This window comes from Hippocampus comes, unplaced genomic scaffold (assembly GCF_001891065.2).
Source record: "Hippocampus comes isolate QL1 unplaced genomic scaffold, H_comes_QL1_v1.1 scaffold16, whole genome shotgun sequence".
Lineage (NCBI taxonomy): Eukaryota > Metazoa > Chordata > Actinopteri > Syngnathiformes > Syngnathidae > Hippocampus > Hippocampus comes.
Window position 1 is genome coordinate 67,029 of NW_017806168.1, and position 18,570 is coordinate 85,598.

General features: G+C 44.9%; 1 protein-coding gene across 2 annotated transcripts in view; it reads left to right on the plus strand.

Moving 5' to 3' along the window:
* Window positions 1-1,019: 1,019 nt before the first annotated feature.
* Window positions 1,020-18,570, plus strand: part of gabbr2 (gamma-aminobutyric acid (GABA) B receptor, 2) — an 82,308-nt gene continuing 64,757 nt past the window's right edge. For both annotated transcript variants that reach the window (XM_019895955.1, XM_019895956.1), the window contains exon 1: window positions 1,020-1,868. In XM_019895955.1, the coding sequence (XP_019751514.1) occupies window positions 1,557-1,868 (312 nt within the window). In that variant the 5' untranslated portion in view covers window positions 1,020-1,556. The remainder of the gene's footprint in view (window positions 1,869-18,570) is intronic.

The following is an 18,570-nucleotide window of genomic DNA, read 5'->3' on the forward strand; positions in this document are numbered from 1 at the left end:
CATTTTGGATACAACTGGTCTCCTTACTGTGGCTAACATATCAACAAACGACCGACACGAATACCCATACTATAATGTTAGCTCAACTTTTGAACTCCAGCATTAGACTCCACAATCTCCATTTGGCTGTACTTTGGTCTGAGTCCCATCTTGGATACAACTGGTCTCATTACACTGGCCAACATGTCAAAAAAATGCCAAACATAAATATGCATGCAATAACCTTATCTTAACCTAGGCACTGCAGAATTAGAGTCCACAATCTCACCTTGGCTGCACTGGACTCTGGTCTCTCTTAGGTAAAATTTGTCACCTCATCGGGACCAACGTGTCAACAAATGACAGAAATAACCATCCATGTTATAACCTTATCTTATTGTAGATAATGCAGTATTAGACTCTACTGTCCCCACTTTGCCCCTAATCTCCTCTGAGATACAATTGGTCTCCCTCCATGGCAAATAAAAATGGTAAAAGTGAACATGTACATCTCATTCATGATCTCCCCCATGGCCTGCTGCATCCTGTTGTCTCACTGCCCTCAATCTCTTCTTGGATACGATAGACCTATTTATTTTTTCTTCTTGTTGTTGTGGTTATTGTCAGTGTTTTTGCCGTTTTCTGCAACATTATTTGAAGTTGTCACAAATGTAGTTGAGCTCAAAATATTCGGAACAGTCCTGAGTGTGATTCGTTTTGTTTTCTGACGATATTGAGGATTTACAGGTGTAAAGTCCCTGATACGTTTTTACTGCCTTCCTGTATTTGGCCGAGGGACGCGTGCGCCGTGCTACGAGTGGGGCATAAAAGCCTATTTAAATCCCTTTCGGCTGTCATGAGTCTGCCCTGCAGAAAAAAAAAAGCCTGCATGCATGTGCATCCTCTCGCTCCCTTTTTCGCTCGCTCTCTCTCTCTCTCTCTCTCTCTCTCTCTCTCTCTCTCTCTCTCTCTCTCTCTCTCTCTTCCCCCCCCCCTCCTCCGCATCCTCCCTCTCTCCTCCTCCACATCCCTCTTGCGCGCACCAGTAGCAGCAGAAGCGGCAGCATCAAGCGGTGCCTTTCTGATGCACCATGCGAACATGAGCATCCCTCTTGAAGGCTGACTCCCTCAACAATCCACCCCTTCTTTCCTCCTCCTCTTCCCGTCCGTTCGCTGGCTTGATTTGTGGCTTTTTAATTTTTTTCCTCCTTTTGCACCGCAAGGATTGTGCACGCTTGGCTGGGAATTTACTTGGAAGCTTGAGAGTCATCCACCTCCCCCCCTTCCTTGTTCTGCTTCTTTTTTAGCGAGGGGAGTGTATGTGCTGTCACTAATTCCTCCGCACTCCCTGCGCCTTTTTCTTGGGAATTATTCTGCAGTGCTTTTTCTTCTCTCCCCACTGCGGGGGCTGCTGCGTTTTTTTTTTTTTTTTTTGGTGCCCTCTCCTCGTCACTGGGGGCGGGAGGGGGGAGGTGGGGGCGACTGAAGCATCCCGGAGTAGCAGCGCCTGGATCGGAAGTGGCGATGCCCACCCTGTGACTTTGGGGATTACCCCCTAACCCGCCCCTCACCTGAGTATGGCCTCCGCCCGGAGGGAGCGCGGCGGCCGCACGGCGCTCCTCCTCCTGGCGGCGGCGGCATGCTGCCTGCTGGCGGGCACTGCGTTGGCCAAGGTGTGCAACGACCGCACCAAACGCGGGCAGGACAACAGCTGGTTCGCCCGCAACGGTGAGAATTTGCCCATCATGGTGCTCATGCCCATGAACGAGTCAGCGCTGATGAGCAGCATCAGCCAGGGCATCGAGCCCGCCGTGCAGCTCGCCATCCAGCACATGCGGGAGTCCCGGGAGTACAACTTCTCCCTCATCACTGAAATCTATGATACAGAGGTGAGGGTGAGCATGTTTAATACACACAAAATCAAGAGAGATGGCAATGCTCATGTTCCGTTGACATCTTCATTAAACCGTACGCGATGTGCTCACAGCTGTTGATATTTGGCGGAAAAGAATCCCGTTTGCCGATGAAGTGCCCGGTTGCACCTGTTTCTCCCGGTGTATTCCATTGGGCTAACTGGGTCAAATCAAAAGATGCTTCAGTGTGATTTGCACAAGTGCCCGCTGACGTACCGCTCAGATGCGCCGAGTCTCGTTTCCTGTTGAGATGACACGGTTAAGATCCCTCAGAGTGCTTTGCCGATTGAGGGCTTGGTCGCACCGGTTCTGTCGGCATCTGTCATTCAGATGACAGGTTCAAGATGCCGACAAAGTGGTCAGGTGCACCTACTCTTAGATGCGTCTGCCGATGTACTCTGGTGACATGAGCGTTTTCAGACAACCTTGAGTGCTCTGCAGATTAAGTACTTGGTTGCACCTGTTCTGTCGGCATCTGCCATTCAGATGACAGGTTCAAGAGGTCTCGGTTTGTTTTTTGCCAGTGCATGTTGGCAAGTGGGTTCTGATGTAGTGCACAGTTGCACCTTGTCTCATACGGCATTCACACTGGACTCGAGGTTGATGGCGGCAGTGGTGTCTGCAGCGAACGTGAATTCGCATCATTCGCGCGATTTGAACCGGAGAAGAAGAGGGGCTTCCCCAGGTCGATACCAAGGGTATCAACAACCATAGCAACAAGTAACATGAAAAACCTTACTACATATAACGACTTCATCGCCCACCATTCCCCAGGCTTTGCCGTTTTTCGTTTGGTCCTAGTATCGGTCGCAAGAGTTATCAGAAAGTTACGGGTCCCCAAAAAAACTGCGGTTATAATTTCATCTTGCATTGTTCCGCTTAACAACTCAAGTACGTTGTGCATGACGCAATATATTCTTGACGCCGATTGGCTGTTGTGACGCAGTGTTCTGGGAATTTGTGGCTCCGATTGAAATTTTTTTTCGTGACTCAAGCAAATTGGCGAAGAAGCGCATTTTCGCTTGTTTGCCTGACTCGCATTGCGTCAAACATCTTTCGCCTAGCCCGGCACAAATTTGCACCTCTTGGCGCAATTGTCTTTACTTTATATGCAATCATATTGCATCATTGGTTAAATTTGCATTTGGTGTGGATTTTCTTGAGATGACTTGGTTAAAAAAAAAAAAAACACTTTGATGTGATTAGCATAAGTGTTTACAGAGAGTGCTCGGATACAGCTAGCTTTTTAGATGCCCCTCCCATGGAGACGGTCAAGGCACATCTCAGTGTGATTGGCGCAAGTTCCTGAAAATGGAGTGATGCGCCCCGTCTTAAACGCCTCTCCCAGCCAATCCCTTCGAGACGACACAAGTCAAAACACTGCTCGGCGTGAAGTGACTGTCAACACAGTGCACCTGGTCATGTATTTCAGGTGACAGACACCTACATAGAACTGCGTATATCATGCTGACAGTCACATTTTGACATCTTCATCCGAACTGGATGACATGCTCAAATTACGTCACAGTGTGATTTATGCAAGAGCATGCTGACAACGTAATGCACCGATGCGCCATGTCTCAGATACCAAGAGGGTCGTTCCTTTCTGAGACTCCTTTCCCGATGTTCATCGTTAAGATGACATGAACGACCCCCCCCCCAAAAAAAAAATCCTTAGTGTGATTTGCACAAGTGCATTCCAATGACAGGGTACGGGACCTTGAATGCGGCTCGTCTTAGGATCCTTTCCCAATGTTTGCCGTCCGCGAATTAAGGCAAGCTTGGGAATGACTAAACGAGCACTCGGTGTGAAATGAGCCGCTTGCTGTGAATGCCGTGTGGAAGTGTGTGCGGTGCCGCATCAGTTGCCATGCCAACGCAGAAGGAAGGCGCGAGTTGGACTCGTTGATCCATCCATCTGTCGTCTTTGGTGCTATGCACATCATGTCATTGGCCACACTGCTTTTTTTATCTTTTGCGGTCTTTCCAGACTGTTTTATTCTTATGATCTTCGTGTTTTAAAAGTGAGTTATTCTGTGCTATTTTTTTTTTTTTCGTATTTTTGCGACACGTTAAAGCCCATTTCCCCAGGTGCCCAAAATCATACTGTTGAAATCGGGGAGTTTTGAGGAAGCCGTTCTGTCTCGTGCAAAGGAGCCACCGTTTGACGCGTATACAACACTGCAGATCGGGTTACCTATTGGCTCAGATCCGACCGTGATTTCCGTGTAGTTACCCCATCGCTTGGAAACAGTTTTTTTTTTTTTTCCAATTTTAGTCCTCAAAGATAATAAAAACAAAGAATGTGGCTGGAGGGAGCGGCCACTAACTGTCACCCCTCCATCCATCCATTTTCTACCGGGGTGGGGTCACGGGGGCAATGGCTTGAGCAGGGAAGCCCAAACTTCCCTCTCCCCAGCTATTTCTTCCAGCTCCCGAGATGTTCCCAGGCCAGCTGGGAGACAGTCTCTCCAGCGTATCCTGGGTCGCCCCGATGCCTCCTGCTGGTGGGATATGCCTGGAACACCTGACCAGGGAAGCATCCTAATCAGATGCCCGAGCCACCTCATCTGGCTCCTCGCGACTCTGAGCCCCTCCCGGATGACCAAGGTTCTCACCTTATCTCTAAGGGAGAGCCCGGACACCCTGCGGAGGAAACTCATTGGCCGCTTGTGTTCAGGATCTCATTCTTTCGGTAACGACCCATAGCTCGTAACCATAAGTGAGGGTTGGAACGTAGCTTGACGGGTAAATTGAGAGCTTCGCCTTTTGGCTCAGTTCCTTCACCACGACAGACTGATACAAAGTTTGCATCGCAGCCTTGGTGCAGTCCAACCCCTCACTGGAAACGATTCCGACTTACTGCCAGCAACGCAAACCAAACTCTGACATCGGTGGGATCGGGACCGAAGTGGGGTGTAGAGGCTTGGCTGGCCGCTCACTGTGCAAGGTGTTCACTCTACTTGGGATCACAGGTGCGGAGAAAAGGGATGAACATCAAGGCCACCGTGGAGGCAGCAGACAGAGCGTTTAGATGGCTCTGGATCAGGAGGACCGATCTATGGGCCAATGCTGCTGGGACACAAGCTGGGGTCTGATCAACCCTGGCTGGGTCACCTGAGGGAAGACCCGAAACACCCGATGGTCTCGGGCACATCACTGATAATGTGTCCTAGTGCATCCTAGGATGCACGTCACACTCACACCCACAAATGGGTGGGTAAACCGGTAATGACGGATAAGGTGTGGGCAAACTTTGGTGCTCACAATCGAAAATTTGAAACAGACAGATGGGCCAGGTCTTTCGGAAATGTGATGAAAAATGTGTATGTTGCATGGTTCATTTAAATTAATGAATTGTAACAATATTTGTTTGTATTTACTGTGGAATCCCGCATGCTCGCAGTTCAGCATTTGGTGGTTCACATATTCATAGTTTTTAAAAAAAAAAAAAATTTTTAAATCAAATATTTTCAATATTTTTTCATTTTATTTAATATTTTTGGGAAGTTGTGTATTTTTGGGGACCTCCATATTTTCCCATGAAAATGTATCTTGAATGTTTATCAGAGATTTTTGAAGATTTTTTTTTCCCACATTTAAATTTGGGTAATTGAGACTTCATGAAGGGTCTGTCGCAGCTGACTTTTTGCAATTGTCGGGCTGAACAAATAACTCATTTCAAATCAACCTTTATTGCTTGTAGTGGTTAAAAAATATATTGGAGCAAGGCCTTGAAAAAATTAATCACATATTAAATTGCAGTAGTAATATCGACTGGGGGGTTGGGGAATGACATTTTGATTGTTTTCCCAAATCGTTCAGTCCTAGCGCTTTGTGTAGTTTGCGCTCACAGACGTGTGTGAGCGAGCGCTGGGATTTAGCCAGGCAGATGTAAGTAATCAGTCCCCGAGCAGAGGTTCTTTATCCTTTTATCCCCTGTTGGTGGAGCCACGGGTCGAGCCGGCAGGGCCTGCTCGATTCTCCCGGAGGGGTTCCGATGAAGGCGATGATGTGTGCTGTAGTTAGAGGAGCATGCACTTCTGTTTTGTTTTTGTTTTTTTTTGTTTTTTTGGGGGCCAGGTAGAGGAGGAGAAGTAGTGGATTATAGAGGCGCTGCTTCTCCATCTGAGGACTGATACTGTAGCCGGGTGGGCTTAGTGGATCAAGGCTTTGGATGTCGGGGGGGGAAACAAGAGTTTCCTGGTGCTAAGCTAGCACATAGGCTAGTGAATGCCGTGTGAAAGTGTGTGGTCAATAGTCACACAAACAGAGACGCTTTCCATTGATGAACCATTGCGGCAAGTGTCAACAAAGGGGCTAGGTGGTCGGAAACGAAGAATAGATACATGGACATGCTTTTTTTTTTTTTTTTTTAAGGCTCACCACGCACGATTTTTTCGCGTGTAAGTCGCAATTAGTCCTGTTAAAATAAAGTGTATACATTTGCCAGCATTTGATGATCCTCGACAGTCGGCTTGCGATAAATTTCATTGTAAGCTTCAAGTTTTCCACGTAGCTCCTGGCGCAAGTGGTTATTTTGGTTGAGCTAACGTCATGGCTAACGTCAATTCATTAGCTTGTGTGTATCATCAAATATTAAAAGTAGATTAAGGCACGTGAAATAAACCGTACAGCATTAAAATGCTGATAAGTTTTTGAGGTGTTTGAAAAACATTACTGATGCATTGTAATTTTGGCCACTGCTCAGAATGAAATATCAAAAGGCTTCGATGCAGGGTGACGTGTGGTTAATAAGTTCTTAAAATGTGCATTATTTCTTTAGACATTTACAGATATTTATTGGGCGGCTCGGTGGTCCAGTGGTTAGCGCGTCAACCTCACAGTGCAGTGGTACCGGGTTCAATTCCAGCTCCAGCCTCCCTGTGTGGAGTTTGCATGTTCTCCCTGGGCTTGCGTGGGTTTTCTCCGGGTACTCCGGTTTCCTCCAAAATTCCAATGGCAGGCTGATTGAACACTCTAAATTGTCCCTAGGTGTGAGCGAGGATGGTTGTTGTGAGTGGCTGCCTTTCCAGCAGCTCCTATATTTTGTTGTTCTACTTCTTCCATTCATAACTTTGCTGCTGTGAATTGGGAATTTCTCCATTGCGAGACTAATAAAGGTTTTCTTATCTTATCTTATCTTATCTTGTTCGTCTATGTGTGCCCTGCGATTGGCTGGCAACCGGTTCAGGGTGTCCGCCACCGACTGCCCGAAGACAGCTGGGATAGGCTGCAGCACCCCTCGCGACCCTTGTGAGGATGAGCGGATCGGAAAATCGATGGATGGATGGATAGATATTTAGTTATTTTCAGATCTGATACCTACACTTGTTTTATATTCACCTGTAGACCTTTACAGGATGTGTTAGTAGATAAGAAAGTCTTTGATATTGGGTGGAAACCTTGGGTGTCTATTTTTAACAAAAACTTGAGTACCTTTTTGAGTACTTGTCGACTAAAACTATCACGAATAGGAATGACTAAAATGTAACTAAAACTAATAAGAATTTTGGCCCAAAAGACTAAGACTAAATCTAAAACGGTTACACCCACCCCAGGCTAAAACATTTGAGTCGTGCCATCTTCCATCATTCACGTGAACTAGGAAGAAGCCTGCTGACGAGCTAAAAAAACAAACACCATTTGAGACTTTTCCCCCCCGTTTGTATCGCAGTGGAATCGTCCCCCTGCCCCAGTATCGAAAATGACACGATCCTGTCATCTTACGTCATTCTCCTGAACCAGGAAGTAGTCAGCTACTTAAAGTTGAGTCTTTCTGATAGAGTGTTAGAGCACAAATAACACTGCATTATCATCGAATAGGAATTAAGAGGCTGACCATTTCCTCTTCCTGTGGAGAAGATGAACCCGTCCCGTTTCAGGGTCTCGCGGGGCAGTGCCTTTCTCCGGCTCTCTCTCAGCGCTCTCTCCGTTGGTCCCCGGAGGTCCTTCTGTGCTGCTGCGGATTGATCCCGCGATACTGTGACGGGTCAGTGCATCGAGACGCACTCAGCACTTTCGGAACGCAGAACAGGAGCCAGAAACCCCCAACGTCAAATGAGAAAAAAAAAATCCTCACCCTCAAAAGGGTTTAAATGTTGCGATTGTCTGGTACAATAATTGCACAGCGTTATACACAGTGCTTTTGAAGTGGCTTTGTTTTGACATTTGAGGAGGTGTGTGAGGTAGAGGGGATGTGCCATGATGTTGAAGTGGTGCGCGTGGTTAAGTGTAATGGGCGTATGGTACAATAATTATACGTTCACACAGCGATAAAAAAAAAAAAAAAAACCCACTGCTCTTAAATTGGCTTTGTTTCTGCAGGTTTTTCACGGTGTGTGTGGAAGAAATGGGGTGCATCTTGGTGTTGAATGGGTGCACGGGGTTAAAAGAAAAGGGGGTCTGGTCTAATAATTGCACGTCCACTGTTTCACAGAATGCTTCCAAACGGGAATTGTTTGAATTTTGAGTGTGTGCATCATTTTGATGGCTATTTGGTGAAATTGCACATTCAGTGTTAATAACTTTAAGTGGGCTTTGGGTCTCGACTTTTTTTTTTTTTTTCTTCAGGGCGTGCGCAGGAGATGGGTGCTTTTTGATGATAAATATAGGGTGCGCGTGGTTGAAAGTAAAATCTCTTAAGAATGACAGATTGCATTTAAATCATTTTAAACTGGCTTTTTGAAAACTTTTATTTCCGGGTTTGTGCACCATGTGTAGCGCACCATCATGCTCAAAAGGGTGTGTGGGGTAAAAAGTGCAACGGTAGTCTGCTATGATTATTGCATATTTACAGTTTAGTGTGAAGCCGTTCACTGGATCATTTTTGTACCTTTTTACTGTTATTTTTTTTTTTTTTTGTTTCGAGTGTGTGTGGTGGACATGACATTGGATTGTTTGCATGCTGTAAATAGTGTAATGGTGGCCTGGTTTCAAGCCTAGTGCGCGCACACACACACACACACACACACACACACACACACACACTAGAGTGAGTACACATATGGTTTGTGTTGCGCCCCGCAGAATTGCCCGAGGACGTGAGCATGTGGCGGCTCCACAGCGGCGCCAGATTGCGTTTTGCAAAATTGAGCACGGCCACCTCCGTCCACCCTCTTGCCACCACCACGCCCGAACACGCGTTCCCACCTCCGAGTTTGACAACTCGAACCAATCCACCAAAGTCAGACCAAAAAGTAGCGTGACGCATCGGTCCGTGTGCGTTTGACGCAAACAATGAATCTTTGCCCAGGCGCCCAAGGTCTGCCCACGGCCTCAACACCTTTTCACAACGAAAGCTGTCACCGCTGACAAAAGGGCAAACGTAAACGTGCCCAAACTGACGTGACTCAAGGCTGTTAATTTGACAACCTCTATAAAACTCAGAGCAGACGCTCTGTGACTTTCTTGTGACAGCTCCAAAAAAAACCACACACAAACTTTGAGGAAGTGAACGTATGTGCCAACTCTGTGTTTAATATTCAAGACGGAACAAAATTGTGAAATTAGTCATTCTTATTTCATTAGTACACTACTTTGTGTCATACCTGTTCATTTTAAGTTGTTTTTTTGATGCCCGTGGAAAATCAGGATTCGTTGTGACTGCAGAGTTTTGTGATGAATCAAATGTGGTTTTTGTTACATGAATATAAAAAAGTGGATGTCTCTCGCTGGCAGATTAGAGGTGGATGGGTGTGTTGCAGTTATTAGCCATTGGACAAGGCGGACCCCTTCCTGCTTGTCAAAACGGGGATGAAACGAAAACTGTATGTCATTCTCCGTTTTTATATTGTTCTTGTGGAGTCAAGCTTTTGTTGTATTTTGTAAGCTGCACCGTTAGCTTTATGGATTTAGCCTCACACGCGTGAGAGTGGCCACATGTGCTCGTTGCCCCCAGAGAGCCGGCAGGGACTTGACACTGCCGCTTCCCAGAGGACCGACATATTTGTTGTCATGGACGCAGCTGGAACTTGTGGCGGGTTGCCACCGGAGGAGAAGAAAAATGCGCTCTGTTGCTTTTTTGCTTCGTCCTCCTTGTCATCTTCATGTCAACACACTTTTCTTGGGCCCGATGAGCCCTCCTGACTTGACCCGCCCTTGTTAAGTGGCTTCTTCCGATATAACCTTCCTACAGTACAGTTTATGCAGAAAAGTGTTGGGACACACGACATATTTTTTTGGGGGGGGAAGGCATTTTGCTTTAATTCTATAAACTACTGATAGAACTTCCAAATACAAATAGTTATTATTACTAAATTATCATTTAGGTCAATTTTTTGCTGAAAATGAAAAAAAGTCAAAATACAGTCATACCTTGGTTTTCGACCATAATCCGTTCCAGAAGACTGTTTGAAAACCGAAACCACGCTCTTTAAAAAAAAAAAAAAAAAAAAATCTTTATTGAACAAGTCTGCTCACAATGGAACGCTACACGAGGAAGCGTCACTTCCTCGTCTACCCGAGGAAGCATCACTTCCTCGTGTAAGGAAGGCGAGAGCAGTCAAGTGGCGCATTCATGTGCGCTCAGTTTGGTCGAGAACCGATTTTCGGTAGTAATCCGAGGCATAAAAAACTCGAAATTTTTGGTCGAAAACCGGTTTGGTAGAGAACAGAGACGTTCGAAAACCGAGGTTTGACTGTATACATGTATAAGTTAGGTTAGGTTAGTGTATAAATAAGAAAATACAGTAAACATATACATGTAGTACTGTATATGTTGCTCTATGCAACTCGCTGACTTTCGCTGCCTCTCACGGACCTTTTTGCAGCATTTTAACTATTTTTTTTGTACTGAAAGCGCGAAAAGCGAACCGCGAAGTAGCGAGGGATCACAGTATTTTCATATATTTGTTTACGCGACAGCGGCGTTATTCTTCCTGCACTACACAGACAAAATAATGAATGACTCATTCGATTACTTTTGAAGCCACACACTCTTCAATATGCATTGAAAATCCAATCTGCCTACATACCACGAATGACACGAAATTAAGAGTAAAAAAAAAAAAGTTCACTGCGGTGTCACAGTCGTGGTATTGACTCCAAGTTGACGTTCTTTATGCGATGGAACGACGACACGTCAGCAGCTGCTCTCACACCCTGCACAAATATTATCTCACCAAAATAGATTGGATATTTTTAGATTAATGTGTGTGTGGATATGTGTGTGTGCGTGTCTGAAACGTCAAGTCAGTTTTATTTATATACTGTCGCACCAAAATGGAAGACAAGATTGCCCAAAACACGTGTTTAGCGACTGTTAACTTCAAGTGTCGATGCGGGATATTAACGTGGACTACTCGACTAATCAATCGGTTCACCCCCCCCCGAGCGATGAAGGGACACCGCTAATTCGCATCAACACGTTTTGTGTTTCTGCTGCCTCCACTCGGCCTGCTGCTGATTGTTAGCGCAAAACGGTTGGCCAGCGTCATTGTGAGCTGAAAGCGATAAGATAAAAACACACACACACACACACACATACACATGGGGTGCCACATTGGATCACAAAAGGCTGCACCGTGACGATAAGAGATCAAATGTGCTCTATCTGTTCAGTTCTAATCTTTGGACGTCCTTATGCATGGTTTTGTGCGTGTGGATTATCGCGCACGACGGAGACAACAAAAATATATAAAATTCTGCTGTGTGGAAATGAACAGATCAAGTGTAAAAAAATAAAAGTTCTTACTGTAGTAAATATATTAGAAAAAATAGTCTGAGACAAATAGATGAACTATAGACAAATATGAGAAAATGGATTGAAAGATATGAAAAACATGCAGTTGGAAGAAAAATATTGCATCATAAGTGTTAGGTATAGTTCAAATTACACAGTAATGTAAGGACCGAAAGCTAAATGGAAAGTATGTTGATATCAAGGAAAAAGAAATAAACAAAATACGAAATATGAGAAAAAAATATTGAAAATATCCTGAAAATTAAGGACCGAAAGCTAAATGGAAAGTATTTGATATCAAGGAAAAAAAATAAACAAAATACTAAATATGAGAAAAAAATATTGAAAATATCCTGAAAAAATTTGATGAAAAATTCAACATTTGAAAAAAAAAAAACCCCAAAAACTTGTGACGAGTGGCTTTTTGAAAATATAGTCAATAAAAAGTAAACATATCGAAATAAAAAAATGGGGAAATAAATAAAACCAACACATAAAAGCAAATATATATGCAGTGTTATACTACAATATACAGTATCTTATTTTTCTTTTTAATGGCCTTTCTGAGCCAAGTTGTGGCTCCACGTGGCAATGAAGTCATTCCTGCTGACAAAGAACAATTTGTGTCTTTATCAGGTGCGCTGATAGATGGGATTGGTCGCCCTCGCCAGCCCTGTGGCACGATGACTAATGAAGCGTTACCGTAAAGCACGAGCAGTCTTTTATTCCCCCTCGTCGCGGCGCGAGGATGCCACCGAGTCCGTTTCCTGTCACGCGTCGATGCGCACTAACGCACAAGCTCGTAAAACAACGCCCTCCCCTGCAAACAAATAATTGTTCAACGGGCTTCACCTTGGCTAGAACACGCTCTTGTCTTCCCCTTGGCTAGTGTTGGGGGGGAAAGTGGCCTTCTTTCCTCTGCGTGTTCGTTGAATTTCGGACGGTGAGGATGTTGGTTATCCAAATACAGGCAGGAGACGATGAACAGTACCTTCGAAGGTCTTATTTTTCTTTTCTGCCGTTTATCACATCACAATACGAATCGATTCGGGCTCCTGAGAGTTTCCGATTTCGTCAGGAAGCCCAGGAAAAGTACAGTCTCACGTCTATATAGGGATAATATGTTAATGAGAGGCGGGCAGTTCTGCCCCTTCTGTAAAAATCTGAAACAAAAGAAAGGTTGATGCAATTCGATCTTGGCATGATGAGAAAGTCCAGATCTCTCCTGCTGTGCATAAATCTCGAGATAAAAGTTCCTCCTCAAGGGAACTTGACAGCCTTCAGGGTTTTTCCCGAGGTGGGGGACGCGAAAGAAGACACTTGGGGCCTGTTAATCACTCAAGGGGGAAGAGGATATAAACTTAACACTACATCCTTTGTTTTAAGAGTTTAAACAGACGTTCAGGTGAGAGACTGGTACCAGTAGTACTCATAGTAAGGCGAAATTCCTCAACACTAGTCAGCCACGCGCTGCCTCACCGGAGCCGCCGGGATTTGATCACCCCATCCCAGTTCGACGTTTATCTTCTGGCTAATCAATCCATGAATGTCTTTCGACTAATTATACAGTCACAAACATCCAATTGTTCACAGTGACATGGGACAATGAGTGAAGCCACATGCAGCTCCATCAAAGATGTTATTTTCTGCAAACGTGGAGCAACATGCCCTGGGAAATTTTCTTGACAATTCAACATTGTCACCTGTATAATGAGCGAGTGACCACCGGGTTGGATCTATTTAAACATCCATTTGGCCCGTGAGCCAAACACTGCTTCACCAAACATGTTGTTTAATCAATGTGTAGCATGAACAGGACAAGGACTAACGTTCATTTCTGCTCCTACTTGCTACACTAATTAGCATTCTGGCAGAATAATAGTAATTAGCAAAGCCATTACCGCCATCAGGTTTCTCCCGAGGGCGGGCAATAAAAAAATAAATAAAAATAACGAAACAATGACGCTAAAACGCATTCCATCGTTGACTTCTTCCATGGCCCTCAACCCGCCGCGCACCTTTTCGCCTTCCCCGGCACGACGGCGCGGCGCTTCGTCGCGCATGTTAATGGTAATTGAAAAGGCCGCGTGCATGTATGCATGAGACGGCTGAACGGCGCTTTTTGCAAGCAGTTTGAGATGGCCGTCCGTCAGGGAATGCTAACAAGTTGCGTGTTCAAAGCACTCCACGCATAAATCCCAATTTGGTTCGGGTTTTTTTCATCACCAGATGACGGAAAATAACTTTAATAGTGTGATATGGCAGCATTGCATATTATTGGATTCATAGAATCCTCGTAGTATTTTATTATCACCCCAAAATGAATAAATACATACAAAACATAGTTTGAATACCGATTATTTTCATCGTTCTGTACTTTTTTTGTTTTGTTAAGTCATTCCTTTCTGGGCGACTCTGCTTGCTAGCACAACTGCAAATGATTGGAGGTGTTTAGGCAAAGTGCACACTGGTATGAGTGAGGGGCTAAATAAAGAGGTTGAATGGAGGAAATTAAAGTGGGAAAAAAAAAAGGTTCAATTGCACTCACGTGGGTCACAGATAAAAATATGATTTGGACGAGTAGGAGGAGGCGCACAAATCAATAGGATCCCCTCTCTGTGTGTGTGTGTGTGTGTGTGTGTGTGTGTGTGTGTGTGTGTGTGTGTGTGTATATGTGCGGGTGCGCGCGCGCTTGAGGGTGAGTCAACAGTGGCGTACGCATTTGTTTTGCAGAGGGAGGTGGTGGGGAGCATTATGCATTATTCTGATTCATAGTGTGTACGTGTATGAAAGGCTGTGATCTGTGGACACCACACAGCAGGAACGGGTCAAGCATTTGCATGTGTTATTCCGTTTGAACGTTCAGTATGTTTTATATTTCAGACGGAGCGGTTTGAGCCGTTGTCAGGTTTTCTCGGCAAATTAGGATGAGTGAAATTCGGAACATTGTCACGAAATTGGAGTTGAGAAAACTGGCTGAGAGGAGTAGGCGGGGCACACCCTGTGAACTGGTTGCTAGCCAATCGCAGGGCATGCACAGACGAACAGCCACTCGCGTTCACGCTCAAACCTTTTCGTTCATGCAACACAAAAAAAAAAAAAAAAAACACATTCAAAAACACATACAATTTTGGGCGGGCGAGTTTTTGGAAATGTTCTCAAGCTTTTTATTTGTTTGTTTATGATAGAGCAGGGTTCGATACCTGCTCCGGCCTCCCTGTGTGGAGTTGGCATGTTCTCCCAGGGCTTGCGTGGGTTTTCTCCGGGTACTCCGGCTTCCTCCCACATTCCAAAAACATGCATGCCAGGCTGATTGAACACTCTAAAAGTCTAAATTGTCCTTAGGTGTGATTATGAGTTCAGATGGTTGTTCGTCTCTGTGTGTCCTGCGATTGGCTGGCAACCGGGTGTCCCCCCGCCTGCTGCCCAGCACCCCCCCGCAACCCTTGTGAGGATAAAGCGGATCGGAAAATGGATGGATGGATGGATATTATACAGAGAGAGTCACACGGGGCAGGTATGAAGTTTGCCTAGCAACAACAGTACGATTTCTTGTCAGTCATCATGTTTTCATCTGATGATTTGATGTAAAATTTGTGATATTGTCGAAACAGCCGGAATATTACACGTCATTCTGCCTAGCGACAAGCATGAGTCTAAAATCCGTTCATGACATCAGTTTTTTTTTTTTCCCTCTCCCCCGACGTTTTCATCAAGCTGTCTGTCGATTGGCCAACAGAGAAGCCTCACTTGTGAAATGTGGGGAAAATGTCGCGCCCACGCATCGTTGTCGAAAAGATGCGGCGTTACCTCCCGGAGGTCGCCGAGCGCGTCGACGCCATGGGAGCGGCGTCGGTGGGGTGACGACCATTCTTCCCTCTTTTGATAGAGGGCAAATGTAAATGTCAGCCCTGTCTGCACGGGAAAGGTCGCCCACGCTGAATAAGCTGTGACAGATGGCGAAGGCTTTGCAGGCGACCACAACTGAGGAAAGAAAAAAAGAAATGACAAACACGCCGTTGTCTTAGATGTCATTTTTATGGCCTTCATCTTGTCGTCGCTTGTAAGTCGAGCATTGATTGGTATCTCGGCCTCCGGCGGGGACTTGCCGTCGCAAGTGATTGTGAAGGCCCTGGGCAGATTAGATTGACATGCCAACACGTACAGTCCTTAATGTGATAGGACCATAAAATCGAGCATTTAAACCACAGGTGTCAAACTCAAGGCCCCGGGGCCACATCTGGCCCCCCATTTTATTTTATGTGGCCCGCGAAAGCAAACCTTGTGCGTCGACTTCCACGATCTTTGCTAAAATCTGGACCGAAATGTTAAATTGTCAAGGGTAATAAGTAACCTTGACATTTTGCTAATAATTTTGTTCCCCTGTTAATACTCACCTGAAAAATAATTGAACAAACAACAAACAAATAGTTGACTGATTTCAAAAGGAGTAATCCATGTCGGTCAGTGCATGCAACATAAATCGGCATCACCTCCCAAAAAAAAAAAATCAAAATCTGTCTGTCATGGTTTTGTTTTGGGGGCTTGATAAGTGGAAGAAAAATCCATAACTGCTAGTATTGATTTTTTTAAAAAGCTGCACAGGGACATCCATACTTTTTATTTACTTTGGCCTTGAAACCTTAATATTGGCATCCAACACTGGCCCTATTTTGAAAGCCTAACCTTTGTTTGAAACCCTATTTTTTTTTTAATTCCTTGTGTGTTTTGTAACATAATGAAACCCTAAACTGGACTGAATACCTTGTGTGCAACCGTATTATTGGCTTCAAACTCTTGGAAACCCTACCTTGAAACCTTCACCCTTCTTGAAACCCTAACACAGGTCTAAAACTTCGATTTAAAACCCAATGCCGGGCCTCAAACATTAATTTCACATCCAAAGAAAGGCATGAAACCGGAACTGTTGTTTGAAACTGTAATCTTCTGAAATCTGAAACTGTAATTTTACCCACTGATTTCTTTGAAACCCTAATCCTGTTTTGAAACCCTGAATGTTGTTTGAAGACCTAATCTCGCTTTCAGACTCTAATTTGACACCCTAATCCATGATTGAAACCCTAGTTTGCCGCTGCTTGTTGCATGTTGACGGACGGACGGACGGAGGAGGAGGGAGTGAAAAAGGAGATTTCAGTTGCTTTAATCTTCTTGTGATTTTGTGTGAAGAGAACATGAAACCTGCTGCGTCTAATCTGCCCATTTGGCTGTGGGCCAGATGAAGCTCTGGCGTGCTGACAGAAAGCGGATGGCCGGATGGGTGACACATGAGCGCACGCCACCACTGGTGACCGAACAGCATTGGGCTCAGACACACCAAATAAGAAATAGGAAGAATTCAAGCCCCTCCCACTGTGATTTAGTTGAAAGTGGTTAGCATGACACATGCACCCTGTGCTAGGAATTTCCTGTTTTTAATGCAATTGTATTAAAGCCCCCGCACCGCCCCCCCCCCCAAAAAAATTACGTTATAAACAAAAAATTCCTTTTAAAAAATCACCTAAAAAGCACCACCAAAGAAAAAGACCAAAATATGATCACATTTTCCTTGAAAAGCCATTTTTCTTCCCAATAGTAATCGAAAAAGATTTCATTTTTGCGGGAATGATTTTTTTTTTTTTAAATAACAAAATTTGATTCTAATTTACAAAAATAGGACTGTTCTAATCCTACTTTTAAAATAATCATTTTTTTCCTGAATCCCAGTCTTTCAAAATGTGCTTTTTTAAAATATACTTTGCACCGGAAGTAAAAAAATGTTTTCTTAAATATTTGAAAGAAGTCGGGGGCTTGGGGGGGGGCAAATGATATCAGTATCATGAGATTATGATAAAAGAAGAAAGGATTTAAATATTTTTAGTTTACAATGTTTCCAGGACATTAAGACTTTTTTTTTTCCTCTGAAAAACTTTTCTATCACTAAAATGATATATTTTATTCGAAACCACAACCGTCTTTCCCTGTTTTGAGTTGTCAGGGATTATTTTTCTCGATGAAAAAAGAACCAAATTTATTGTAAAGGAAGCAAGAAATGCCCACTCTCTTTGTGTCAGGTGAGTCGAACTGGTGCATTTTATTTCCATCCCACAATTCCAAGCCTTCTGGTTGGCTAGCGGCGTTCGCGTATGCCACTAGAGTAAACCGTTCCCCCCATAATTTCAACAAAAAAAACAACCAACAGCAGCAAAACTACCTCTAATAATGCCTTTTCTCATTGCTGACAAAGTGTGTCATGTGCATGCGTTTGCGTGTGTGCGTAGCCAGCTGCCGTTCATTGCCTATAGCGCTCGCTGCCGTTTAATTGGCCGCAGCTTCTCTCTCGCATGTGCTAGCAAATAAGGTCGTTGTATGCACATTGGGTCGCCGTTTGACTTGCCCTCTTTCATCTGCAAGCCTCTCTATGAATGTGCCCGCCCGGGTGTGCGTGCGTGTGTGTGTGTGTGTGTGTGTGTGTGTGTGTGTGTTTGTGTGTGTGTGTGTGTGTGTGTGTGTGTGTGTGTGTGTTTAAGGAAGATGCATGCATGCATGCAAGCATGAATAATGGAGCCAGTACAGTAGAGGGTTTTTCGTGTGTGTGTGTGTGTGTGTGTGTGTGTGTGTGTGTGTGTCTCTGCCTGCCTGCGCGCGCGTTTGTGTGGCGTGTCAAATGCAAGCTGTAGTTTGACCTGCGGGCCTCGGCGAGAGAGCGGCGTGCTTCTAATAAACCGCCCTCACTCATGGTGACTTGGCTGCATCTTTCACCCCCCCCCCCCCCCCCCGACGGCCCCAACCCAGCCGTCAAGGGTGTTTACGTGCCGCTTAATGCAAAAACAAGCGCGCGTAATGAGACGCAAAGTGGAGGCAATCTTGTCGACGGCCTTTTATTTGATTGCTATACATTGGCAGGGGATGTAAGAAGTCGACACACCCCTGTTGGGGTGACAGACCGTGGCTTGTGCGGGTCGCAAAAAATGTCGGGAAAAGCCGACTAAAACAGCT